This window comes from Schizophyllum commune, assembly GCF_000143185.2.
Source record: "Schizophyllum commune H4-8 unplaced genomic scaffold SCHCOscaffold_2, whole genome shotgun sequence".
NCBI lineage: Eukaryota > Fungi > Basidiomycota > Agaricomycetes > Agaricales > Schizophyllaceae > Schizophyllum > Schizophyllum commune.
In genome coordinates this window covers 2,995,892-3,020,681 of record NW_026089539.1, presented here as the reverse complement: position 1 = coordinate 3,020,681, position 24,790 = coordinate 2,995,892, and the positions used below count along the sequence as shown (strand labels likewise).

General features: G+C 57.2%; 13 protein-coding genes across 13 annotated transcripts; 3 read left to right on the top strand and 10 right to left on the bottom strand.

Moving 5' to 3' along the window:
* Positions 1–5: 5 nt before the first annotated feature.
* On the bottom strand, positions 6–1,349 carry SCHCODRAFT_02612594 (uncharacterized protein). The gene is made up of 3 exons (XM_003038433.2): positions 1,224–1,349; positions 984–1,173; positions 6–936 (listed from the first exon to the last, which is right to left on the bottom strand). The coding sequence occupies exons 1-3, from the start codon at positions 1,265–1,267 to the stop codon at positions 235–237; spliced, it is 936 nt and encodes a 311-aa protein (XP_003038479.2). The 5' UTR covers positions 1,268–1,349; the 3' UTR covers positions 6–234.
* A 114-nt stretch (positions 1,350–1,463) lies between these two features.
* On the bottom strand, positions 1,464–3,506 carry SCHCODRAFT_02612591 (GroES-like protein). Its single transcript, XM_050344544.1, has 8 exons — positions 3,060–3,506; positions 2,831–2,983; positions 2,694–2,759; positions 2,595–2,640; positions 2,398–2,541; positions 1,895–2,334; positions 1,763–1,843; positions 1,464–1,713 (listed from the first exon to the last, which is right to left on the bottom strand). Exons 1-8 carry the CDS (start codon positions 3,226–3,228, stop codon positions 1,538–1,540), a joined length of 1,275 nt encoding a protein of 424 aa, XP_050202407.1. The 5' UTR covers positions 3,229–3,506; the 3' UTR covers positions 1,464–1,537.
* Positions 3,507–3,674: 168 nt separating this feature from the next.
* SCHCODRAFT_02612582 (biotin synthase) lies at positions 3,675–5,464 on the bottom strand. The gene is made up of 8 exons (XM_003038435.2): positions 5,119–5,464; positions 5,048–5,068; positions 4,727–4,997; positions 4,622–4,676; positions 4,432–4,574; positions 4,303–4,378; positions 4,077–4,251; positions 3,675–4,016 (listed from the first exon to the last, which is right to left on the bottom strand). The coding sequence occupies exons 1-8, from the start codon at positions 5,354–5,356 to the stop codon at positions 3,811–3,813; spliced, it is 1,185 nt and encodes a 394-aa protein (XP_003038481.1). The 5' UTR covers positions 5,357–5,464; the 3' UTR covers positions 3,675–3,810.
* Positions 5,465–6,426: 962 nt separating this feature from the next.
* Positions 6,427–6,903, bottom strand: SCHCODRAFT_01107799 (uncharacterized protein; the record flags this gene model as incomplete). The annotated part of the gene is made up of 2 exons (XM_003038436.2): positions 6,427–6,593; positions 6,666–6,903. The coding sequence occupies 2 exons, from the start codon at positions 6,901–6,903 to the stop codon at positions 6,427–6,429; spliced, it is 405 nt and encodes a 134-aa protein (XP_003038482.1).
* A 564-nt stretch (positions 6,904–7,467) lies between these two features.
* SCHCODRAFT_02567148 (uncharacterized protein) lies at positions 7,468–9,196 on the bottom strand. The gene is made up of 2 exons (XM_003038437.2): positions 8,989–9,196; positions 7,468–8,934 (listed from the first exon to the last, which is right to left on the bottom strand). The coding sequence occupies exon 2, from the start codon at positions 8,776–8,778 to the stop codon at positions 7,897–7,899; it is 882 nt and encodes a 293-aa protein (XP_003038483.1). The 5' UTR covers positions 8,779–8,934; positions 8,989–9,196; the 3' UTR covers positions 7,468–7,896.
* Positions 9,197–9,680: 484 nt separating this feature from the next.
* Positions 9,681–10,494, bottom strand: SCHCODRAFT_02612573 (40S ribosomal protein S27). Its single transcript, XM_003038438.2, has 4 exons — positions 10,421–10,494; positions 10,234–10,345; positions 10,062–10,172; positions 9,681–10,003 (listed from the first exon to the last, which is right to left on the bottom strand). The coding sequence occupies exons 1-4, from the start codon at positions 10,421–10,423 to the stop codon at positions 9,978–9,980; spliced, it is 252 nt and encodes an 83-aa protein (XP_003038484.1). The 5' UTR covers positions 10,424–10,494; the 3' UTR covers positions 9,681–9,977.
* A 746-nt stretch (positions 10,495–11,240) lies between these two features.
* On the bottom strand, positions 11,241–12,640 carry SCHCODRAFT_02612570 (Thioesterase/thiol ester dehydrase-isomerase). The gene is made up of 7 exons (XM_050344543.1): positions 12,484–12,640; positions 12,360–12,432; positions 12,011–12,307; positions 11,832–11,960; positions 11,746–11,777; positions 11,549–11,693; positions 11,241–11,497 (listed from the first exon to the last, which is right to left on the bottom strand). Exons 1-7 carry the CDS (start codon positions 12,615–12,617, stop codon positions 11,360–11,362), a joined length of 948 nt encoding a protein of 315 aa, XP_050202406.1. The 5' UTR covers positions 12,618–12,640; the 3' UTR covers positions 11,241–11,359.
* Positions 12,641–13,386: 746 nt separating this feature from the next.
* SCHCODRAFT_02684780 (breast carcinoma amplified sequence 2) lies at positions 13,387–14,491 on the bottom strand. Its single transcript, XM_003038440.2, has 4 exons — positions 14,265–14,491; positions 14,042–14,214; positions 13,838–13,991; positions 13,387–13,785 (listed from the first exon to the last, which is right to left on the bottom strand). The coding sequence occupies exons 1-4, from the start codon at positions 14,439–14,441 to the stop codon at positions 13,636–13,638; spliced, it is 654 nt and encodes a 217-aa protein (XP_003038486.1). The 5' UTR covers positions 14,442–14,491; the 3' UTR covers positions 13,387–13,635.
* A 19-nt stretch (positions 14,492–14,510) lies between these two features.
* Positions 14,511–16,192, top strand: SCHCODRAFT_02612562 (uncharacterized protein). Its single transcript, XM_003037091.2, has 4 exons — positions 14,511–15,109; positions 15,170–15,327; positions 15,374–15,514; positions 15,567–16,192. Exons 1-4 carry the CDS (start codon positions 14,536–14,538, stop codon positions 16,074–16,076), a joined length of 1,383 nt encoding a protein of 460 aa, XP_003037137.2. The 5' UTR covers positions 14,511–14,535; the 3' UTR covers positions 16,077–16,192.
* A 149-nt stretch (positions 16,193–16,341) lies between these two features.
* Positions 16,342–16,883, bottom strand: SCHCODRAFT_02612560 (uncharacterized protein). The gene is made up of 3 exons (XM_003038441.3): positions 16,727–16,883; positions 16,558–16,667; positions 16,342–16,508 (listed from the first exon to the last, which is right to left on the bottom strand). The coding sequence occupies exons 1-3, from the start codon at positions 16,823–16,825 to the stop codon at positions 16,472–16,474; spliced, it is 246 nt and encodes an 81-aa protein (XP_003038487.2). The 5' UTR covers positions 16,826–16,883; the 3' UTR covers positions 16,342–16,471.
* Positions 16,884–17,505: 622 nt separating this feature from the next.
* SCHCODRAFT_02168856 (uncharacterized protein) lies at positions 17,506–18,134 on the top strand. Its single transcript, XM_050341966.1, has 4 exons — positions 17,506–17,568; positions 17,615–17,702; positions 17,765–17,930; positions 17,981–18,134. The coding sequence occupies exons 1-4, from the start codon at positions 17,566–17,568 to the stop codon at positions 18,042–18,044; spliced, it is 321 nt and encodes a 106-aa protein (XP_050202405.1). The 5' UTR covers positions 17,506–17,565; the 3' UTR covers positions 18,045–18,134.
* On the top strand, positions 18,050–19,231 carry SCHCODRAFT_02612555 (Clavaminate synthase-like protein). The gene is made up of 6 exons (XM_003037092.2): positions 18,050–18,073; positions 18,125–18,226; positions 18,277–18,337; positions 18,397–18,446; positions 18,500–18,684; positions 18,743–19,231. Exons 1-6 carry the CDS (start codon positions 18,058–18,060, stop codon positions 19,106–19,108), a joined length of 780 nt encoding a protein of 259 aa, XP_003037138.2. The 5' UTR covers positions 18,050–18,057; the 3' UTR covers positions 19,109–19,231.
* Positions 19,232–19,267: 36 nt separating this feature from the next.
* On the bottom strand, positions 19,268–23,327 carry SCHCODRAFT_02488901 (glycosyltransferase family 1 protein; the record flags this gene model as incomplete). Its single annotated transcript, XM_050342901.1, has 13 exons — positions 19,268–19,684; positions 19,737–19,927; positions 19,978–20,355; positions 20,407–20,623; positions 20,677–20,713; positions 20,762–20,922; positions 20,970–21,587; positions 21,635–21,741; positions 21,788–22,631; positions 22,679–22,876; positions 22,930–23,043; positions 23,091–23,158; positions 23,207–23,327. 13 exons carry the CDS (start codon positions 23,325–23,327, stop codon positions 19,268–19,270), a joined length of 3,471 nt encoding a protein of 1,156 aa, XP_050202404.1.
* Positions 23,328–24,790: the final 1,463 nt, after the last annotated feature.

The window sequence follows — 24,790 nt, the reverse complement described above, 5'->3', positions numbered from 1 at the left end:
CATGGCGGGAAACAAGCTTGTCGTGTGTTAGCCAACCCGCACAGTGATTGATGACGGCAGCGAGGAGACGCGCCACAAAGTCTCGGGAACCGCAACCTCCGCCACCACCTGGCCTCGCGTCAGACACCGACTTCGTCGCAGAGAGCACGGAGCACAGCGAGAGCAAGAGTGTAGGAAATCAGCGAAAACTAAGTACAATACAGTAACCGAATCCAGACGCATACAGATGGTGATCTACATAGACGACGAGGCATACGCTACCGCCGCGTCCTGCAACTCAGAGACAGCCCGTTGGCGAACATCCTGCCAGATGATGTTCCTCTGCGCCTTAATCTCCCCGAGCCCTTCCCTGATCTCCGCCAACCGTTCTGCGTATTCTCGGTTGTCGTCCTGCAACTCGCGCAGAGTTGCTAGACTCTTCTCTAGCGTGTCCCGCTGAGTGTCTAGACTGGTGAAGTGCGAAGGCTCGACAACGCCCGGTTGCGACCCGACCAGGAAGAGCTTGTGTGTCGTGGGGGTGAGGTCGGGAGCGCGCCCGTACCGCTTCGCTCGGTCGATCTGGTACTCGGGTACGCCTTCGGTGTCTTCTTCCTCCAACTTCGTCACGGGTAGGGAGCTGCCTTGCAGTCGATCAGGGTCCTCACTGATGACCTGCCACAGGCGGCCCAGTGCCCGCTTCATTGTTGCTTCTCCTTCGATTAGGCCATTCGTGACGTTCTCAAGTTCTTCGACGAGGCCGGACCGGAAGGTGTGGGTCACAGCCTTGTCCATGACGAACGAGGTGTAGGTGACATGGTCAGCCAGCGGCTGGTCGTAGGGTGCCACCAGAGGTGGGGAGGGCGTGCGGGAGAGGTGCTCCAGGGAAGGGGGCGGCGATGATGGGCGCGGGTTTTGCTGCATAAGCGTCTTGATGCGTTTCCTTGCGCGCTCCTCAGTCTAGGCATTGTAAGCAGCGACAACACGCTCGAGCGCATGCCACGCACCTGCCAATCGTCCATTTCTGGTCCCCATGCTGCAATCTTCCCTCGCCTAACCCAGCGCGCCCCGCGAGTCGACTTGTTTCCCCAGTTCCCCAGAGACGACCCAGGCATAATCGTCTCCTCTTCATCCTCCGTGTCGTATCCGTACGACGGGTAGTACCATGAATTCGAGTCGCTCAAAGGCAAGGTGGCCCTGTGAAGCTAGGTGAGGGTGGCGCCGACGAAGGGAGTATAGAGGCGTACAGAGGGTCATCCTGGGCTGCTGCACGTCTCTTCTGACCAGCCATGCTCATACGACTCCCTGACCGAGATTCAGGGCCTTGGGCGACCATATGCAGGAAGGACTTGGGGAAAGTGGAGGTGACCTCCAAACTCCAGCATCGGCGCGCTCGGATTGCGGCGGCCCGACCGCCGAACCAGAAATTCTCACGGCAGAACGCGATCACGTGGTAGGCGAACGTTCTTTCCCTTTCTTTCTCAAACTCCCATGATCCTCGCGGTTTCTCTCTCGACCCGTCTCAAGGGCTTGCTTGCTATACTACACTTTTTCCTACTGTCTACTCCTGGTTTCTGATGATGACCTTGATTTCCCTCCCGCTCCGAACTGCCTCGAACGCGTCGCGACTCTCCCCCAGCGTGTATTTCTTCGTGATCAACGGCTTCACGTCCACGACACCGCGGGCGAGCATGTCGATGGCATTTGGGAAGCAGGACGCAGTGTACCGTGTAATGCCTGAGACCGGTTAGCTTTGGCTCTCATTCAACAACAAAGGACCACGCACCCTTCACGTCCAGCTCCTTGGCTGTTACCGCGATCATGGGGAAGATGCTCGTCTCAACATGGCCCAACCCGACTGCGATGTCTAAACAAAGTATCAGGAAAATCGGTTCTCAGACTCTCGGTAGCCACTTACAAGTTGCGCCCTGCTTCGCAATCGCCACGCCAATAAGCCCGCAATCCTCTGCTCCGCTCGCCTCAATGACACGGTCCACGCCTCCTTCACCAGCTAATCCCGCCTGCTCCAAAACCTCTGCCGCTCTAGCCTGCGCATGCGTCCACTTGATATCACCCAGCGTCTGCTCGTGGTCCTCCACCTCTCCGACCTCACCATCCGCCACGCCGGCCGGTGTAGGGTCCGAGCCCTGCGGGTGGGGCGGCGCGCCCTGCTTGACAGGCTTGTCGGATAGCTTCGTGTTCACGAAGACGTGGTCGAAGATGGGCTTCCCAGTGAGTGGCGAGATGTACTTGCGCGCGAACTCGACACGCGAGGGGTTGATGTCGCAGGCGATGATTCGACGCGCACTGTAAGCGTGCGCGACCGCCCCAGCGATGAGCCCGATGGGTCCGCAACCACTGCGCGAGGGGTCAATCACGGGTTGGTCGAGGAGCTGACGACTCGGAAGAGGGAGAACTCACAAGATAGCCACCGTCTGATGCGCTCGCAGGTCGACCCGTTTCCCTATCTGCACGCCAATCGCCAGCGGCTGTATACATCCCGCCTCATCCCACGATACGTGCGCTGGTATGTGCGGCGCCATGTCCGCGGGAAGGGCGAAGTACCTGGCGAAGCAGCGTTAGCGGTCGGTCTCACACCTCTATCGTAGTCGGCTGACCTGGATAGCGAACCGACAGAACCCGGAGCACCGCAGTAGTGCTGGTCTGTCAAGGTAACTGAGTCTGCTGCTTCGCCCCTAGCAGGAAACAGAGCTCACCAGTACAGATATTCATCCGCCCATTCTTGCAGTTAATGCAGCGACGGCATGGTAGACCGGGTTCGACTGCAAATACCTCCCATCAGCTTCCTCCTTAATCCTACCCCCCCCCCTCCCGGAGAAACGACCCTACTCACCCGCGACCCTATCCCCCACCTTATGTGTCGTAACCCGATCCCCGACCGCAATAACCTCCCCCGCGCTCTCATGGCCCATCACCAAGGGCTCGGTTACCGGCCGCCCGCCAACGCCCCCCGCTAAGTAGTTGTGCAGGTCGGAGCCGCAGATGCGTGCTGGAGAGGGAGGTAAGCATTCTTACCACTCTCATACCCCCGCCCATCCCCCATCGTCGTGAAAAGTACTCATCTGTCGCCATCACCTTCACTAAAACGCCATCGGGCTGAAGGATCGGCAGCGGCTTGGGCTCGACGGAGATCGACTGCTTCTTGAGCAGCACGCAGGACGTGTTGGGCGGGAGGTTGAGCGCGGTAACCTGGGGAGGTTGCGTCTTCTCGGGGAAGTGGAAGGAGGACATCGGGTCGTCGTCTGCTCAGTTGTTGGTGAGTTATTGATTGGTGCGTGAGTGCGGGGTGTCGTCGCTGTAGTTTGCTGGTCGTCTGGGTTCTATAAGCGAAGCAGGGGTCGTCGCGCTGAGTAAGTGACGGGGAGAGGTAAGGATAGACAAGGACTGTAACGTGTACGATGCGCGACCTGAATCAACGAGCACGCAAGCGGCGAAGGCGATAAGAGCCCTTAAGATCGTCGATGAATGGGCCGCTGCGATCGTCCGACGGATGCATAGGCCGCACAATATGTCTGGGGTACGGCGGGGTCGGTGCGGGGTCCTACGCTCGGCCCGTGCGCGTGCAATCTGATCTTCCATCGCGCTCATCAGGGCTCACCTGCTCATAGGCTATACTCAACTCACCTGCTCATGATCAACTTATCTGCGTTAGAACACCGGATAGGCATCGCTCGGTATACCTGCACCCACGTACACGGATATGCGTCCTCTAGTACTGTTGTTATACACTAGCTTTACAATGAGTTATGTCAGTATGGATGGATAGGTCGCAGGCGATGCTGAGATACATCTTCCACGAAACTGGGATGCATCTCAAGCGATGTTGAGCGTCGGAGTCTCCAGCGGTTTTGCCTGCTCCACCGGGGGTGGGGACACCTCCGTCGAGGAAGGGGAAACCTCCGTCTCCGCGTTCATAAATTGCGGCAGCTCCTTCCTCGCGACGCGCTCCTGCTTGAAACTCTCCATGCCCTCGAGGCCCCAGCGGTCCATCATGGCCTTGTCCTGATCCCAAGGCGAGCCTGTACAGGCGTGAGTAATGTGAAGGAGGCGGGAGGGGGAAATAGAAAAGGGGGACGTACAAGGCGTGGTCAACATCTGCTCCCCGGTGAAGATCGCATTGGCGCCGGCCATAAAGCACATCATCTGCTCGGACTCCGGCATCACATTCCGGCCAGCGGCAATGCGGATGATCGTCGTGGGCATGACTATCCTGGCCGTCGCGATCGTCCGCGCGAGGGTGTGGTAGGGGACCATCTGGGGATCGTCAGTCGCGATCGGAGTGGATAGAGAGTGGGGTATACGAACCTCGTTCTTCTCCAAGGGAGTACCAGGTATGGGGATGAGAGCATTGACGGGGAATGACTCTGGGTGCTCGGGCATGCTGGATAGATGGTGAGCTCTTGCGGGAGTTGCGCACGGGCGAATGTTGCTCACTTCGCGACCTCCCAGATCAGACCGACGCGGTCCTTGTCGCTCTCGCCAAGACCCAGGATACCACCCGAGCAGACGCTGATACCCGCATCGCGGACGGCGGAGATCGTGTCCAGCCGGTCATCGTACGAGCGAGAGGTGATAACCTGATGACGGTCAATGATAGGAAGTAACAGCAAGTAATGGCACGCACCTCAGGGTAGAACTCGCGCGATGTGTCCAAGTTGTGGTTGTACGCCGTCAAGCCCCTGTCGTCATTTCTCAGCTTGTGTCGATTGTAACTTTACTGTTGACGCACGCTTCCTTCAGCTTCCTCGCCTGCTCCGGGCTCAACATGCCCAAGGTAGTGCAGACCTCCATCCCCATGCCGCGGACCTCGCGCACCATGGTGAGGATGCGCTCGAAGCCGCGCTTGCGGCCTGCGAGGTCGCGCCAGGCGGCACCCATGCAGAAGCGCGTGCTGCCGTTCGCCTTCGCTTTCCGCGCAGCCTCAAGGACAGGCTCCACTTCCAGCAAGGGGGATGCCTTCGTTGAAGTGGAGTACCGGGACGACTGGGAGCAGTAGGAGCCTGATGCGCTTCTCAGCTTCGTCGCATTCACCAGTGCTGACTCGACGTACAGTTCTCGGAGCATCCACCAGCTTGAGTAACGTCAGTACCATAGGGTGCCACATCGGTTTGGGGAACGCACTCTTGATATTCATGAGGGTGCATAGCTGCACCTTACGCGGATCGTTGTGCTCGCGGTGCACCGCAGCCGCGCGAAAGACGAGATCGAGGAGGGGGGAGTCATATATGCTCTGGATCTCCTGCTTCGTCCAGTCGTGGCGCGTCACGGTCTTGGGGGTTGGGGGAGCCGTCGACGCGTGCGTAGCCAGGCCGCGACTGGCGACGCGCACAGCGCGGAAAGAGCGCGAGACGGCGAGCATGAAGTGGGGATGGAAGGTGGATGGGTTCAGGAGCCAAGAGGTGCGGGTAGGGCTGCGGGCCGACTTCCTTCCTCTGAAGTTGAAGCGCCCCAAAGTTCATGGCGTAGATCTGATCGCCCACTGATCGGGCGACCTGTCCGCATCGCGTCGTGTCCACTCATGTCTCTTGGGTTACCATCGTCCTTGGCCGTCCTCGCGCTCCTTCCATCGACCTCTACCCGGAATTCGTGCAGTTACGCGCTATCGCCGCAACGTTGAATTATTCCGTCTGCCTATCATAGCGTCCGCGCGAGCGCTGTGTACAAACTCTTGGCGCCAACGAGTCCATACGACAAGAGCTCCTCTTCCTCCACCCCTGTCTACAACGGTCAGCCCGACGATCGATCCGAACTGGTGCTTCTTCAGCTCGAGGCGCGATTGGGGAACACAGTCAGCTCAGGCAACCTCCCCATCGTTGCGTGCACCTTGTCAGCCAATGCCAGCGGCTATCAAGTATTCGGGAAACGGCCCGAAATCCGTTTACCACGATCACAAGGGACGAAGTTGAACTTGACGTTGCCTCAAATTCCCTCAGTCATGATGACGACTGCATGCTAGCGCCCCCTTCCGCCGCCCCTCAGCGCGTCACCCAGCCCCTCGCGATTACACGCGGCACGACCTCGGGCGCCGTCATTGATTTTTTCCACGGTCCATTCTGACGTCAGATTCGTTTTGACTCCCTTCGCGCCTGCCACTGCTCCTCGAAATTCAGGACGGCCGACAGACACGATTGTACATCGCTCAACTTTCTCGCCAATCTCTCACAAGTTCAGTGATGCCGCGTACGCGGTAAATAAATCATTGAGTGTATGGAACTATGATACAAGGCATGCAGAGGTAACGTATGATGCTCGCCTATGGGCAAGGTCATGGGTAGGCTGAGATGCGGGTCCTACAATTATTTGTGATGCGACTCGTCTGATGCTCGTCTCTCGCGCAGAGCTGACGTCGTGCGCGGATATAGGTGATGATACAATGGCGTCCCAGTCTTCAGAACGTCCGATGATGATTCGCCGACGAACGGCGCGGGTTTATGAAGCGTCGGACTGCTCAGGTGGTCGATAAGTACGGCGGCGGTGCAGAAAACAAAGGTAGGACTCACTCTTCTGCTGCCCCGACTGCGACTTATTCCGTGACTGCTCAGAGCTTTCTCCGTAGTGAGCGCGATGCCCTTTCCCAGACGCCTGACCCTGTTGGCCTTGTTAAACGCAAAGCGAAGAACGAGGGAACATGAATGTCTGCGGATGATGGGTGTGGGAATGACACTTACCGTCTTCTGCGTCGCTCCGGCCGCGTCGTTGAGGAGACTGCGCGCTCTCCGACGATAGCTTCGTCCTCGCCATCTTCTTCTCTAGCTCTGTCGTATCGGCGTCTAGCTGCTCCTGCTTCGCGCGCATAACGTTCCATTGGCGTATCGTGTGCTCGGCAATCTCCTGGGAATATTTGCGCAGCCGAACCTCGTATGCCGTCGGGTCCTCGTAGCTGCCAGAGTCTGAGAGGGCGGACATGTCGGGTGGCAGGGGATGGTGGTGTGCAGGAAGTACGGGCGGGGGCGTACGACGATGAGTGTCGTTGTATGTGGGGAAAACAACATTCTGGCCATATGCTTATATAGGCCGCGAAGCGCCTGACTGACGACAATCCGGTGCGTAAGAGGGCTCCAATCCGCGTCTGTGGTGGCGCCTCGAGCGTGTCCAATTGGGGATCTCGGCATCATACCGCCACGTGGCACGGAGCGGGAGCTTTTGAGCAACCTCCGAAAGGCGATTCCATGGCCTCGACTGGGTCCTATTTTATGACCAAGCTCCTGTTCATACCCACCCATTGTCCAGCGGCTGTCTTCGACGCACTCTGGGTCACCGCTTCGTCGCCGAAGGTCTCACCAAATCCCGTTGCGATGGTCCGTCAGCGTAAGCGAGGAAAAAACGAACTCCCTTCATCGTCAGGGGATGACGACAGTAATTTTGCTGACGCTGGGCGTCGTCGCTTGAGTGCAGAGGCCCCAGCACCAACAGCCAAGAAGACTGATGTCTGGGAGCTCCGGCCCAAAGGCGCCCCACACCTCTTCTTCCGAGAACCTAATGCTTTAGTGAACTCCCCTTCAATTGAGTCGCTAGGCGCGGAGTATAACACACAGCTGAACTTTGTCCAAGGACGGCAATAAGCATGCCATATATTGGGTTTGTGGGGGTAGTAGGTAACGACAGTGAAGCAATGCCAGCACTGGAGGTCATGAAGCAGGTACATTACACAGCTAAGCGCCTCCATTGTAGGGGATGCGGCGAAGCAGGGGGTATTAAATACAGTCATAGTATACGAGAGGCCAAAACCCATAAGAAACCTAAGGCTACAGTTGTTGAGTACGAGTGTCAATGTGAGCGTCAATGAGAATGCAGAAGATTAGTAGAGCGTATGAGTAGTGTCGTTTGGTCGTGAGTGAGGCGTTTGGGAAGCGCGTTTTGAGTCATCGTCAATGTCGAATGGTGTGCGGTTGTGAACACTCAGGCGCGGGCAGCACGGGGGCCGCCGCCGAGCATGACACCACCGGTGAGAACAGTGGTCTTGCCACCATCGTAAGGGGTAACATCCTTCTTGCTGTGGTCCACGTAGACACGCGCCTGGCGGGCACGCTCGCGGCGAGACATGGTCTGCGAGCGACCGCTGGCCGCGCTGGAAATGTAGCTCGTCGCGGACGAAACTGCAGATGCAGCGGAGAAGCCAGAGCTCGAGTTGGAGGAGCGCGAGCTGCTGCGGGAGTGGGTCGAGAGCGGCGAGCTCGAGCGAGCCTGCGGGCGCGGGAGGGGCAGCTCCCACGAGGGGGCAGCGACCTCGCCCGCGATCATCGCGAACAGTTCCTCGTCCTCGTGCGCGTCGCGCTCCGAGACACGCTGCGCAAAGGTCTTGCGCTGGGCGTCAATCGCGGCCTGCATGTTGGCGGCGTGCAGGCGGACGGAGTCCATGGAGGACGTCTTTCGGTGGTGGGTAGCGAGGGTAGGCTGATCGGCCCAGACGGTGACGAGCTGGGCGCCTGGGGTGCCACGCTTGCCGAAGGAGAGGGACACGAGGCCGGGGTCGACGAAGAGGTCGAACTCGCGACCGCCGAGGAGGCCGACCCAATCGAACCACTGGACGCCCGAGTCAAGGCACGCCTGGTAGATGCAACGAGGCGGGAGGCAGCCCGGGGAGAGCGTGAGGGAGCGACGACCGCTACCGCTGCGCGGCTCCGAGGGATTCCACGTCGGGGCGTAGTACGCCGTGAGGCTAGCCTCGAGGACGGTCTGCAGACGGGCTACAGTCGCCTGCGGGTACGTGGCCGTGAGGGGGCGCGTGAGGAAGGCAACAGCCTGGGCGACGGTGATGGCGATCGAGGTGTTGGAGGCCATTGTGGATAGAGGTGAATGCAAGTGTGGATGAAGTTTACGAGTGGTTGTGGGTGGCGAGAGTGTGAACAAAGTCGAAAGTGCTGAACCGACCGGCGATTCAAGCAGAGAACACGTGTAAGAAGGACGTTAACGACGTGGATAAGAGGCGAGGCGGGGCTGGATAGGTGTTATCAGCGATGAAGACAAGGGGGATCGATGGTGGCGACGTACCTCGTCAATGAAAGAGGGGCTGGAGTGAGAGATCTATGTAGAGACTAGCGTGTCGGGGGCGTGCCGTCGGACGAGAGCGGAAACGAAGAGAAAAGGAAAAGAAACGTGAGCCGACGAGTGACTGGGAGTGGGCGCTTGGGTCTCCCCCTCCTGACCGCAGCCTTTTGTACTCGCTGCGCCTGCATGCTCACATAAGCCGACCCATGCGGCTTGCGTTCTTCAGAACAATAGCAAGCGGCCGGCAAGTATATTTCTCCGGCGCGATGCCGTGTAATTTCCCAGCATCAGCTCGTGGGTCTCACACGTGGGGGTTCGAAATTACATGCCCTTGTTCCTCTTTGGGATCCCCGTTGTACTTTGACCGGAGATAGGATGCATGTCCCCCCTCGTGTTACGGGCAGCTCGGACTGCCATTATGCCCTCTTTTGGCGAGGGCTCCGGTTGCCGTGCGCACAGCAAAGTCTTCCACTTTGCCGGGACATAGAGCTTCGAGAACGCAGAACATTGTCACCTTGCGTGTACCTCCGCCGGAACCGTAACGGCGAGTCATGTGTGCGAAGACAGACAAAGCATTCAAGTCACGCAGCCAATGGCACCGTCAGGACGGAGATGCGGCAGATGCGCTCGACATCTTGTACGTCCTCCATCACGTTTATTGTCCTGACCGTCAACCGGCTGGCATCACTGACTTCGGTTCTCACTGTCAGACAGAGGCCTTATTGTCAAGAGCGCTTGACTAACTATTGTACTTCCCTGCAACTGATCACTCGTTTGTCTGTGATCGTTGCATTCCCAAGGTGCATTGTTTTCCTCATCACACGTCCTATCTCCTCCAACTTGGCCTGATAAAACCGTGATTCGAAAGCGATGCATGTAGTATTGCATAGGCAGCATGGACATAAGGCGTGTGCCGAGCGGAAAGCGACGGATGCAAGATGAAGGGGAATGCGTATAAGCACAGCTAAGGATACAACATCGCAAGGAACCCTTTAGTTCTTTTTGCGGAAAGAGCAGCCTGCACAAACGCGATGTCAGTAAGCGAGATTTCTGTCAGGCATAAACGCGAAGCGTACCCTCCGTTAGCCGAGCCTTACCACCTGTCGGCTGGCAAAGAACGCTGGCGCACGAGCCGCACATGACGACGGTCTGCGCGTGCGAGAAGACAGTGGTGATCGCGAAGCAGCCTGCGATGAGACACGATATGTCAGCGCGTGCCCTCAATATACGAGCATAAGTCCAACGCACCAGGGCACTTGACGTCCATGAAGTACGAGTTGGGGGAGGGCACAAGACGCTTGAGCTTGTGCTTGCGCTTCTCCTGCTCGGCAGAGGGGTTGAGGAGGTCGACAGCGAGCGTCTACGGAGCCAGAGACGGCGATCACATCAGCATCGGTGCAGCGATCGCGTCTCTGCGCGGGGCGGCAGAACTGACCATGGTGGAGGTTTTGGTGGCTGGACGGGGACGGCTGCCTTTTGCTGGGCGTAGCGCTGATGAACGAGCGAGCGAGACCGCCGAAAGATGGGTTGTCGGCCGTGAGAAACCAAAAATTAGAGTTTGGACATTGGAACTCCGACTGCAAATGTGGCGTCGTGTCGCTCGATCGCGTCTGACTCTGGCCAGCTCACGCGAACTCAGACGCGTCTCCCGACCCCGAAAGTTGTTCACGGGGACGAAGAAGCGTCGTATATGCACCTCATCTGACCAGGATCAATAGATGCGAAGCAGTGGGCGCACAAGCGCAAGTGAACTGCAAAGGGGTATTCATTGGCAAAGTCAAAGCATCGACGCGTACAAGTACTGTGCTAAGCGATCGCAACGCGTGCAAAGAATAGGGAGGGGGTGGAAGGTATGTCTGAGCTATGGTTTGACCAAACCGTCAAGGCCACATAGTGGCAACCCTCCGAAGAGGGCGGGTACGGCAGGTACAGGAATATAGCGCCGCATCCACGCAGACGACTCGACTCGACACTGAAGTGGAATCGAGCCGCGCTGCGCGAACGCTCGTTCTCGTGAGCATCCCGAAGGACGCCTCGCTCCTCCGACCAGAATGCATAACGCCAGAGTGCCCGAAGGCGGGGCGCTTCCGACGGTCGAGAGGACACTTGAAGAAAGAACAAAACGTGATCGCGCCGAAATTTGAGGGCGCGCAGGAGTCGCACGGTCACATGCGCGACAAATAGGAGCGTTGCTCCCAGGGTCCTACGGCAGTGCGGACTCGCTGTGAGTGGCAGTAGTTGCCTGCCATGGCAAAGAGCGGGTCACAAATAAGTGCTTAGTTGCTAAAGAGTATGTCTAGCCTACAGGTATATTATTCAAGATGGACAGTAGCCAAAGATCTAGGTGAGTAAATGTTCCACTTCTGAATTCCCCTTACAACTTCGCATTCGGACCCCGCACATCCGCGCGCACCACGCCTTCTTGAGCCGTTATTGCCACCAAAGTTCCATCCCTAGTGTACAGCTGTCCGTGCGCCACCCCGCGACCCGACGCAGCACGCGAGGCAGTCATCTATGGAGCGATGAATCGGAGTCAATGAGGGTATGGGAGGAGAATACGCACGACGTAAAGCAGCCAGTCGCCGCAGTCGAGGGAGTCGCTGTAGTAGTAGATGGAGTGGTCGATGGTGGAAGACATTCCAAGCGCCTGTGCGCCGGTAGCCATCGCATAGCCCTTCAGTCCCAGAGTCTGAGCGACTGTGCCAATTCTAAGAAGCGATCAGTCGCCAGGTTCTGCGCTGACTAAGCATGTATACGCACAATCTCAAGTCAGAGAGATATCCGAGGATGCACTGGGTGTTTGCGGGGTAAGTGAAGGAAGCGCAGCGAGTGCATGCAATACGCACCTTCTGGTACGCTGTCTCGTAGTCCGGTATATTCCGTGCTTGGAACCAGTACGCATACTGTGATGAGCCGTCTTCCCTCATGATACGCTCCTTCGCGATCTTGATAGCTATCGGGCTATGTTCGCGTTCCTGCAGGACTTTCAGGTGCGCAGATTCCGTAGGTGCTGAAGTCCACTTACCACCGCGAGATCGCTCAAGTACGCTCTTGCCTTGGCATTCAAGCCCGGGTCATTCGCCCTCTGGCGATAGCGCTCCTCCTCGAGCACGCACTGCTCAGGCGGCGGTACCTCCGGCATGGTCCATTGGTACTGCGGCTGCCACGGCTCGGGTTTCTGGAACGAGCACATCATGACGAAGACGATATGTCCCTTCTGCGAAGCCTTCACGACGCGGGTGACATAGGAGCGGCCTTGCCGGACGCGCTCAACAGTGTAGAGAACGGGGGTAGCGGGGGAGGCGCTGGTGAGGAAGTAGCACTGGGGGAGATACTGGTGAGGATGGGAAGGATTGAGTATTATGCATACTCACGTGTAGGGAGTGTAGGCCGAAGGCAGGATCGACGGAGTTCGTGGCAGACACGAGCGCCTGGGAGATGACCTGACTGCTTGTGGGTGAGACTTCGTGGCATGAGAGCGAAGTATTGAAAGCGCACCCGCCGAAGACACCCCGCGCATACGCAGGCATCCAGAGGGACTTTGAGCGGTACAGGTTCACATCAATCTGTTCCACCTCCAGTGCAGTCGAAATGAGCTCATGTTCAGCCTCCTTGATGGGTGCGGTCGTCATTGTGGCGGGAATGCGCGGGCTGGTAGGTGAAGGGAAAACGAAGGCTAGCGATGTGTGTGCGATATATGGGCAAGGGGATAGGTCAAGGTTATGAGAGCATTTGAGCAACAGCCGACGATGCGCGCGACGACCGGCTATCCGGTGCGCGTTCGCGTTCCGGTTACAGCGACATTCATAATGATGCGGAATTCGCGCGAGTTGCACGCGGCGTGCCATGTTTGGCCGCGCCCTCCCGGCAATTACCGCTGAGCGATTGTGGAGCATTTGAGTGTTCGGGATGCACATTTCGGGGCCTTCTTTGTGTGATACTCACTCAGGATTACCCTTCCGTGCACCCTTACTTGCGGACGGAGGCTCGCCTGAGGAAAAGAACAAGACCGGCTGGGATCTCGGACTTTTCCGAGCACCACGCGCGTATGGCGCGTGGGCACGAGCTCCTCCGAGAGAGGCATATACTATCCTTGTTCCGCCCGAAAACATAGGTGGATCTACCAATAGGACTCTGCCGTGAAATACAGAGGGCTTAAAGGGTACAAGAACTTGACAAAAACTTCAGAGAATGGTGCTTCCAGTTGGCTTCCAGCCCTTCGCGGTCGTTGCCGGAGGGGCGCAGCCAAACATGACACGCCGCTCGCAATCCGCGCGAATTCCGCATCATTATGAATGTCGCTGTAAGGCCTCGGTGATGGCGGGGGTTCCGAGGAGAAGAAGCGCGTGATTTCTGGCTTCATTAAGCTGGGCACGTGGAAATCGAACAATATACGCCCACAGCTAAACATCAACTTGACCGTGCCCTTGTTAGATGAGCAAGTAACGTTCAGATACGGGCCAAGTATCTGAGTATCACTGGGCATCTGATTCTTGCTATACACCCGTCCAGCCATATGAAGAGGGATACCGAAGTAACATATGCCAGGTGCTGTGGATGCATTGCAATATAGCCTGGCAGGCAAGCTAGCATGTGCGCCAAGATGTGGCTAGAATATGGCAAGGAAAAAACAGTAGCGCCACAACGCTATCAAGCACCGCCGCTAAGCTCGATTTCCCGGGTCGTTAACCGCTCGATTTCCGCCTCGAGCGCGACGTTTGCCATCTCGATCTGCAACACACTCGAGATTAACTCGACGTAGCGATGCTCTAGAGATGTGATTTGTTCTCCAAGCTTGGTCTGCGAGCATCGGTGAGTCTGTGACACATACCACTCAAAGGGAAGAACATACCTGTGTGTTCTTGCGCTCGCGGTTCACCTCAGTGATCTGCTCCTTCAACTCCTCCAAAGCCTTCTCAGCGTTCTTTGCCGTAGTCTCAAGAAGGTAGTTGTGTATTCTCCATGCGTTTGCGCCGTACGTCTGTAACAACGAAACGTTTGTTTGCCTATACACAAATGAGCGCGTCGATCAAGAGCATAAGTCAAGCAGACAAACCGCGTTCGTTGGTGTTCAAGTTGTGCGTGAGCATTGTCAAGGGCCTTCTTCCACTCCTCATCGGTAGCAGGCATGGATGTTGGTGCAGGAAGTTGATAACGCAGCGTGTCGAGGGAGGGGAACGGTTTGTGGGATTCTATGCGCGTAAGTTCTGCCTTCAGCAAAGGCTTCCCCTATTACACAGTGTGAGTAGACTATATGCATGCGGATAGTGGGCACACACCTTGAAAAGTTCGAATTCAGGCGGTACTTTGGGGTGGATGACATCCCTCTTGCCCATTTCTTTTGCGATCTCAGAGTCGACCTTGTCCCGCAACTCGGGCAAGGTCTCCAGGTCCTTGTCAAAGTATGGCAGCGAGTCAAAGATCTCATAAGCGTAAGGTGTCGTGGAGGTAGCCATGGCGCCAAGTCGTATCGCGTCTAGTGAGCGCTGAGAGCAAGTGGAGAACAATGCAGCACAGCCACATCACATACGCACTTCTTCCCCAGCCGCGATGACGACCAAATCCAAGTCCAAGCAGGAGGAGGCCCTCGCATTCCTCGACGACCTTGACAACATTGCGCCTCCTCCCCCCGAGGCGTCCACCGGCTCTGGTGCCCCTCCCGCTGCGGCTGCCCCCAAGCCTGGCGAGGGCGAGGCGGAGTTTCTAGCGTTCATCGACGAGATCACGCAGAAGAGCGCGGAGCCGGTGCCGCAGGTGAAGACGCGCAGTCCGGCCGCGACGCTCTCGAGGAGTGGAACGCCTACAGTGCGCAAGAGCACCGAGCGCTTCAAGCTTAGCTCGCAGGGGCGTGCAACGCCCCCCGCGCCCACAGCGGCAGCTTCGGAGAAGTCGTCTGGATCGTCTGAGCCTCAGGAGGCCCCTCAAGCTGAAGGGGGAAGCGGTGGTGGGTGGGGCTGGGGCTCGTGGAATACTGGCTCTGTATGGAATGCGGTTCAGCAAGCGCGCCATGTCGTGGAGGAGCAGGCCAAGAACCTCCCTCAGAACGAGCAGGCGCGCAAGTGGGGTGAGGGAGTCATAGCATATGCGAACAAGGCGAACCTCCCCGTTGATATCAACAAACTTGGTGCGTTCACTCTACCAAGATGATAGATCAAGGACGCTGATGATCTTGGAGGTGCTATAGGTGCCGACTTCAAGCGTGTCGGATTATCTACTCTCACCGACATTCTCAACGTCGTCGCCCCTCCCATCTCTGAGCACGAAGTGATTCGCGTCTGGCTCAGTCACGATCTGCGAGGTTATGACGGCATTCAGAGTTTGGTCTACCGCGCGCTCATCAGGGTATGGTCTACCTTCTTTCCTCTATAACCGCAACTGACTGTCTCAGATACTCGAGCAAGTCGAGGGCGGTGATCTCATCGTCAACAGTGGCAAGGAGATTCGCCCGAAGGAACCCTCATCAGACGAAGAGGGCGTCCGCGATCTCGCTGTGGTTGACGGCTACGAGACCGCACTGAAGCTTTCTCAAGTGGGTCCCACTCCATCCCGTTCATTGGGCCCTAAGTGACGCGCCATTGCAGGCAAACCTTGAAGAACTCATCAAACTCTCTGCCTCGCATGAGAAGAAGACCACGCAATCCAACATCACTGTCCCGCTCACCTACTCCGACGTCTACCTCCGTATCCAGGCCTACACTGCTACGCGCCATCTCCCTACGCAAATAATCGAGCCCGACTCTCAGGCAACTACCCCCTCCGCTCCGCCCGTCCACCAGGACATCCACTTCCTGCTCTACCTTTCGGACCCCAGTCACTCGCTCACGCACACCACCGTCACGCAGGCTGTGCCCGCGGACTGGATCGACCTTTGGAACGGTGACGCTGAGAAGTATGAGTGGGTGGAGGACCTGATGGCCGAGGCGCTGCGTATCGGTGTCGAGGTGCTCGGGCAGGGCTATGTGGTGGAGCGCATGGGCTGGACGGAACAGAAGGACCTCAAGGTGCCAGAGGAGGCGGGTCATGGACAGCAACGGGTGTCGAGCGAGACGTCTGAGGATGCGGTTAAGGTGGATAAGGAGGACGCTGCATGAGCTTTGAGGATACCCGGACGACCTGTGGAATTTCTGTACAACAACGCGCTATAATCATCATGACTTTGAACGTCTTTCATAGCTGTGCCATCGTTTGCTTGTTTCAAAACCCCAGCTAGCTGTCTATCCCGCCGTGGGTCGCCACCAAGGCCAGCTAGGCCACGTCAGTGAAGAGCTAGGTGACCTTGACGTCGAATCCGCAAACTGCTCATGTGCGATCATCTCCCCGTTTTTTCTCATTGACGCGCCTCAATCATGCAGTGGATGATGTCTTCAAAAATGGTATATTACAGAAGCCCCCGATTGTCCAAAGCTCAATAAGTTATGGTACATGTGTGTGTCGAAAGCATTAGCGTTAGGCTAGTGATACGGGAGGCGTGAATTGGGTGAGCCGTTCAACCAGAGGCGTTCTTGAAGCCGCCGGGCTTGTACCTGCGTAGCTGATCAGCGTGTGATCGAAAAGTGAGGACAGCGGACGTACCAAGTCCATGCCCAGGCGATGGTGGGGAGGCCAACGAAGCCGAGGCCGAGGAAGGAGACCAGGGTGGTAGCGAACACCTTCTTGTTCTTGAACGAGAAAGGCACAGTGCGCTGAGGAAGAGAAGCTAGATAAGTCTTCGATGCTTCTGCAAAGGCTAAAGGCTACTCACCAAGCTCTCCTCGCTGTACGTAGGACCCGTCGGGTGGCCGCCCATGAGAGTACGGCGCTGGATGGCGCGGAAGGCGGGGCGCATGGCCTGGCGGGACATTTGAGGGATCATCTCAAAGCGTGTGTGTAGGGTGTGGTGGTCGAGAGAGGACTCTTGCGTTGGGAGGAGTAGCTGTTCGCTGGATGAGGAATAACGGAGGGCGGTTAACCTTTTATATGAGCTAGCATCTCCGCACGCGGTCTGGAACGGCAAGAAGCGCCTAGCCAGAGCCGATAATGAATGGTCTTTGATTGAGCGGGAGGGGCCGTGGAGTTTTTTGTAAAACATCGACGACCCCCGGTCTAGCTTGCTGGCTGGACGGGCCCAGCGTACCGCCCGCCCCGCATTTCATTCGTGGGGTTTGCGGTGACTTGAGCAGCCAAGGAGAGAGCCGGAGAGCAGAAAGTCGCTCCAAAACGACCGCAGGAGGACGCTTGTGACCGTTGGACGGCGGGAAGAGTCAGGTCAGGATGGGTTCAGGTGGACGTCTAGGGCAGTCTGGACCGCGTCAGCAGATTTGTAGCAGCGGTTCAGCTGACGATGTGGCGACCTATGATAGAGGGCATGTTACTCATAACACAATTAGTCAGTGAGAAAGCAGGTATTCAGCGAATCAGCAGTGCTTCACGAAGCCCCTTCGCCGTCATCGTCGTTGAGTACAACAGGAGTCGAACCGAAGCGTGACCACGGAAACTGCCGAATCGAAGGGTGATGTCCGAATCAGGCAACCCTTGTGGTTCATCTTCCTCCGTCGCGCGTGGCGTTGATCTCCAGATCTTGAGCTTAACATTGGAGGAATTATGGTAAAGAGGCCAGCAATTGTCCTGCAGATATCCCTGACTCTCGCAGGCGGCGCCGACACGAACACCTGAGGGGGCTGTCGTCATCAACTACAGTGACCTTGTTTCTTCGCCGTTATCTCTGACGCAGGCCATTGGTGCGCTAACAATCAATGGACTCCATAAATGCGTGAGAGGTGATACTTACGCGGTGTTATAGAGGAAGCATTTGGCTCGGATCCCAAGAGCCTGGGGCTGATCGTCGTTCGGGGTCTTCCGCAGGAATACGTCAGAAAACGCGAACGGCTGCTCAAGCTTGCCCATAAATTCGCAAAGCTGGATGAAGAGCGCCGCGAGAAGTATACTGATGCTGCTAGTAGCTATAGGTAGGCCTATGTACTTGATGTATACATTAGCCTACTGATTCCTCTTGCAGCTTCGGTTGGTCTCACGGCAAGGTAGACAATCCAAGCCAAGATAAGGAAACGACCGCTGATTGATTTCTAGGAAATCATGAACGGGAAGCCAGGTATTCTCTCAATTCTTTGTATCCGCTAAATTCGTCGTGACGCCAGCTTAGATGTCCTGAAGGGATCCTACTACGCAAACCCAATTATCGATACGCCTGACGTCTCAGACGAGGATAGGAAGGCTTACCCAGAGTACCATGGCTCCAACATATGTTCGTACATCATTCAATTTCTAATCGCGATGGCAAACGCTCCCTTACAGGGCCCGCCGCCGACGAGAAAGGCGTCGAGGGCTTCGAGGAAGCGTTCAAAGACCTAGGCAGGTACGGACATGCTCGTTACAAGGATTGGTAACTTCGAGCTCACATGCCTACCCTTTCAGGTTCATCTTCAATGTTGGATGCGAACTGGCTGCCGCTTGCCAGCCATTCGGTAAGTTGGGCACATCCTTGCAGGGCCTCACCCGGGATTGACTTTCCCGCCAGCACTCTCGCACCTCAACAACTCGGACATGTCGCTGCCGAAGCTCATCAGTACCTCGCAAACGACGAAGGCGCGGCTGCTTCATTATTTCCCGCCCTCGCCCGACGCTGTGCCCGCGGAGGATGAGGCTATCGACAGCTACTGCGGCATGCATCTTGACCACTCACTTCTGACTGGTCTCTGCTCGGTAAGCTGCCTTCTGCCCGTATATGTCAACTTTCATTCGAACTAGTGTATATCCACAGGCCATGTACCTCGCCGAGGACCCCACGACAGGCGAGGTCACAGTGACCTCCTCGCCCTCGCCTGACTCCGGTCTGTACATCCGCACCCGCGGCGGCGACCTCACGAAGGTCGCCATCCCCTCCGATTGTCTGGCTTTCCAGACCGGCGAAGCCCTTGAAGTCGCCACAGGCAAAAAATTGCGCGCCACCCCTCACTGTGTGCGCGTCGGCCAAGTCCCCTCCACGCCCAACGGTCCGAAGATCTCGCGCGAGACGTTCGCTTTGTTCATGCAGCCCAACGTCAACGAGCAGCTGTCGCCCACGCAGAACTTCGGGCAGTTCAGCAAGGCTGTGTTCAGCGAGCACTACGAGGATGCGACGATGTAGGATCAGAGGAAGGCAACAGGAAGCTAGACACGGATAATATTACTTCTATGTGCAAAGTCTAGGATAGATAGGGTGCTGTAGATGGGGGATATAGGATACACATATACACAGGTCAGACAAGCAAGAGAGGTAGTACAGCTACAGTTGCAAGGAGGCATATCAGGCGCCAGGCGACGCGGCGCGACGAGGTGAGGCAAGGGAGTCAGGAAGAACGGCGAGCATAGCGGCAGCGATGCTGTTGCGCTTGTTGACTATCCGGTCGGTGCTCGAGCACCGCCGCTGGACGGGCGGACGGGAGCCGGACGTGGAAGGCCTACGTTCCTCTCCATCCGCGGAGACCATACTCCAGTCCTCGCTCGGCGCGCCACCACCGCTGGAACTGTTGTACCCAGAGTTGTGCTCCGAGTTGTTGGTAGTCACACTGTCCCGGATGGTCGAATTCTCGAGGACCAGATCCTCATCGGAGTCATCATGAGGAGGAAGAGGGCGTGGCTGTGATGGAGGGGCCTTAATCAAGGAGCGTGCGTATTCGAGGTCGCGATAGATAGATTCGATGGCAGTGGCCACGCCATCCTCCTATACCAGGAATATCAGCTACTACGCCGAAGGACAAAGTCACTGTGCTTACGGAGCGGATCTTCTCCCCAACGGCCTTGGCCTTCTCGATTTGCTTGACATCCGTGGTGGCGGCTCGCAGGGCATCCGTCAGGCTCTCAACGGTCAGCCTGCGCACACCAGACCCAACGCCAAGCGCTTCGACTCGGTCAGCCCAGAAGAACTGGTCACCGAAGAAGGGATGGATGATGGTCGGAATGCCAGCTGCAAATGATGTCAATTGATCAACCTTCCCCTCCTGAGAGGTAACTTACCCCGTAAGCTAGCTCCCGTAGTACCAGCACCTCCATGATGGCAAGCTGCGTCTATCCGCTGGAATAGCCAGTCATGAGGGATGGAGGCAATCGGGTATATCGACGACGGTAGGGGCTCCTCAATATCGCTCGCCTCCGTCGTCTTGACCGACAATCTATCCGACCACCCCTTGGACAGAATGGCGCGAACGCCGCTGTTGACGACGGCCTCGATCACGCAGCGCGTCATCGCCTTCGGGTCAGACACCACGATGCTGCCAAAGCCGATGTAGACGATCTTCTTGTGCTCCTTGCGCGCCTTGTGTATGAACTTGTTCAAGCTGTCAGGCGGTGACCATTTCTTGCCACTCGCGTCGGCATCATCGAGGAACCAGTAGCCTGTATAAGTTCAGCAAGGAGATACAACGAGATGATACGGACGTAGCTCACCGGTGATGCGAATCCATTCCGGCCAGTCGAGAGGTGGCGGCACAACGGTAGGGCTGAAGTTGTACAGGAAGGGGATCTTGTGCGGCTCCATCCTGTCAAGATTTGTGCTATCGAGGTTCAAGGACTTCCGCCTCCACCGGTTAACCTGTCCAGCGATGGCGCGCCAGAAGACCTGGTCGAACATGACATAAGACATGTAGTTGTAGCCTCCGCCCATCTGCATACGGTCAGCTAAGTGGTTTCTATCGCATAGCCGATAAGTCTGCTAACCTTTCGCTCGGGTACAGCAAAGGCGTGCGGATAGGCTCTGATCGCGTGTCAGTTCGTGCAGATGTTGTATGCGTGGTGACCGTACCTTGTCCTCGTCCAAGTCATGGTGAAGGCTCGGAAGTAGGGTATCCTCAGCGCCTCTGCTATGTGAAGGCCGCCCATAGCACTCGGACTCTCGATGAGAACATCAGTGCCCTGGCATGCGTCCCAGGAGGTCTTCAATAGGTCGTCGAGCCACCCACGGAACTGGAAAAAAGTCAGTCCACGCCCTACTTTCGACACTCAAGTCGTACCTTCTGAAGCCCTTCCTTCAGGAACGAAACCGTAAACATGCCGTTCTCCACGCAAATCCTCATGAGCTCAGCAGGATCTCCGCCAACGTAGCCGTACTCAATCCCATGCGATTCAATCCAGTCCTTGAACTCCACATGCGTTGCAATGCGCACGCGATGCCCATCGGCCATGAGTCCCTTCGCCAGCGCGATGTACGGCTGCACGTCGCCGCGCGAGCCAATCGTCAGACACGTGAAGTGCATCGACTTGTTGGGCTTGAAGGTCAGGAAGGTCGACGAAGCTGAGGTGAACATCACGGCGGGCAACGAGTCGGTCATGCTGGTATCTGGCGCCGGCGCATCTGGGTCGTCTGCGCTAGGAGGCTCGAACTCCTCCAGGATGAGCGCGTCGCGGTTGCCCTGCGACGGCACGTTGTTGGATTCACCCGAGGCTAGTCGGCGATGCACGTCCTCCATCTGCTTCCCAAGGAGGCGCATGAAGGAGTCCCGCTTGTCTTCGCCCCAGAACTCGAAGAATAGCTCTTCGTGGCCCTTGATGATGACAATGACGCCATGGTGTCCGAACCGAGTGCCTTTCGACTTCTCCGTGGCTAAGATGTCGCGGATGGGGATTGCCATCTGCAAATATGTAAGTAACCGGATGCCTCCCTGCGCAAAGTACTGACCCTTGTCCGTGTTGCCAACGGTCCGCTCGACTTGAAGCAGAAGAAGTTGGTCGAGATGTACAGCCGCCCATTGATGGGTAGTAGGCGGAAAAGAAACCCAGGGAAGTCTTCGCTGTGTTAGTCTGCTTATCATTACATTCGCAGAGCACTCACATCCCAAGAGCATCTCCTTCTCGTCGTACGCAAACGCCGCGCGGAACTTCTCCGTCGTCTCTACATCCAGTGTGGCCTCCGGCGTCTCCAGCACGCTGAACGCCATATCACCCATCGACGAACCCGACCCCGCACTTGGCGTCGTTGTCGGTGGCGTGTACATCTCCTTCACCCGCGGGATGCCACCACCAAGCAACCGGGGCCGCCCCTTCAACCACGACGGCACACCCACGGTCCAGCCACTGCCACCTGAAGTCGCGCTATGCAGGGAAGAGTCAGGCTGGGTAGATGACGATGAAGTGGACGGCGGGTACGTGTGCTCAATGGTCGACTGCGTCGGCGTCGCGGCCTCCGAGGGCAGCTCGCTGCTCGTCATTTGCTTCGGCGATGCGGTGATGGGCACAAACGAGTTCGGCCGGCGCGAGATGTGCGTAAACTCTTCGTTGTCGGTCACGTCGGGTGAGGAAAAGTTGGCCTTCTCGGGCGTCGATGGGACGGTCCGGAAGAGGGACGGCAGGCGGAAGGCTGACAAAGTCCGAGACGCCGTGTCTGACGCTGGCGCGCTGACAGCGCGATCCATGGCCTGAGGCGCCACGGGTGTGCGCGTCCCGGCTGTCGTGTCCATAACCGAGTATGGGCTTGGTGGCTCGGGAAGGCTGCGGTACACGCGCACAGCGTCACGAATTTGGTCGAGTGCGGCTGGCAGGTCGTGGAAGTAGGCGAAGAAGTACGAGTCGACAGAGTAGCTGTCATCCTTGTCGACGACCTTGACTTCTATGGTCTCGCTGAAGTCCATCGCGGACGACTTCTCGACGTCAAGAATCGCGGAATAAGGGATGGCAATCTAGCAGGGATAAGTTCACATTCCACCGTGAGCTGTGGTGTACATACCTTCACACTATCGCCCATGTTCTGCGCCTTGAAGATGACTTTGCGCACGGCCTTAACCCATTCATCGCGACTCGGTACAGAGTCGGCTTGCAGGTGCACAACCTTCTGGTTCGTTCGCACGCGGAACTCCTTCTCGCCTACAGGCTCACACGAGATGGCATAGCGAAGGTCGACAATGCCGTGCGGGAAGTATGGGTCCTATGGCGACGGTCAGAAGGTGCACTTCCCGGTGAAACAACAAAAATGCCAACCGAGGATGAATTGAACCAAGAGAGCGCGTCGTTCTTGAGGACAAACCAATGCTTGATCCATCGTTTCGTGCGCTGCGACTTCTTATGCAGTAGACCACTCTTGAGCACTTGATCCTGTTCCATGCATTAGCAGCGGTCGAACGTTGTATTGACATACGCACCTCTCTTGACGGCATGTGCGCGAAGAAGCAGAGGTAAGAATTCGTCAAGTACATGTAACCCTGCAGCACTAGAGGATATTGAATATAACGAATGGAAACCAGAGACCTGAACTCACAGACAGACCGCAGTAGCCAGCAAGGCATTTCTGCGACTACTTCGTCAATACCTTCCAGCTCGAACACTTCCTTCAATTTGCTGGCTAAACGATTGCGTCTTTGTACGCGAACGGTGGCCATGCTGCCTGTCCTCGATGGCGTGCTCCGGATAGTTGATTGTCCACTGGTTCGTCGAGACGATACGCTTGCCCTAGGGTCTATCAGGGGTGGCGGGGACGCATGCGACAGCCGCGGCGTGGTCTCTTCAAAGTCCTCCCCCTCGCCGTCGTCTTCGGTGATTGTCCCGGTCTCGCCTGCCTGTGCAGCACCACCTTTGCGTTGTGTCGTAGGTGCACCTTTGCGTCGCGAGAGAACCACAGGGCGATGTATCGTGTGTATGGAGGATGCGAGCGGTTGCACACCTGAACAGTGTGTTAGACGCGCTGCATAGCATGCTATCATTAGGCGCCACACACCTTCGTGGCTTGCGTCCTCATCCTCACTCATCGCACTCGGTGTCTGCGGATCGTCATCACCGTCTGCTTCTTCTGCCCACGGCACCGACTGCAATGCTTGAATGAGAGTTTGAGTACCCAGGCGCATCTGCACATAGCGGTCAATGATTGAGAGCATGGTGGGAGGAGGCAAGACGCACAGATCCCTCGCCCAGAAAGGACGTAAGCGACCTGTGGAGGAAGGAGGCACGCGCGGGCTGTGTCGGCGAGGGAGGGCGGATGAATGGGGAGTCATCAGGCGCGGAAGCGGGGGTCGATGGGACTGATCTATCGGCTGCGCCTGAAATGCTTGAGCGCGAGCTGGCAGGGGTGACGGCGCCTGCGGAATCTACTGTCAGCATACGCCCTGGCCTCCTCAGCGCCGCGCTCACCGTCGTCTCCGCCACCGGACTTGCGCCCTTTCCTGCTCATGCTGAAGAGACTACGGTGCCCGCTGCCGCCATGGCTGCTCGAGGGACGCGACTTGGCGCTGAGGCTGCGTGCGAGCTTCTCTGTGGTCTTCTCTACCACGCTCGACAGACGACGACGGCGACCGCTTTCCGAGAGGTTGTTATCGTGGTCCTGGTGTTCAGACCCTTCAAGGCCAAGGGACTGTGGCGAGGTCTCGACCATCGGCGCCACGGCCGGATCGTGGAGAGTCTGTTGTGCAGGTATGAGATGGCTCGGCTTGGACGGGACGGACATGGTCGTCCTCGTCGTTGGCGACAGTGACGGCAGTTCACAACTGTTCGACGAGTACGCAGAGCCGCGCGCCTCCCATCTCGGCAGCCGCCGAATGCGTACCGTCATATCCGCTTACTCCGTAAACACGTGGAAATGGCTCTGCTGGAACGGTAGGTAATTAGCGGTAGGAATGTCATTCCGATAGCGCCTATCCTATCCCTACAGTTAGGGATCCTACGGCTCACTCAGCATATCCAAGCACGAATTGTCACCCGTCATCAGCCGCGGTAGGCCAAGGTTAGGGATTCTAAACAATGTGTCACGCCGCGTCACATTCTGTGGACTGGTCTATAACTGTCGCCTGTTGTCTCTTTCCGCTTCTGTCAACTTGCCCCATTACTCTTTCCTCAAATCTAGGTATTCATG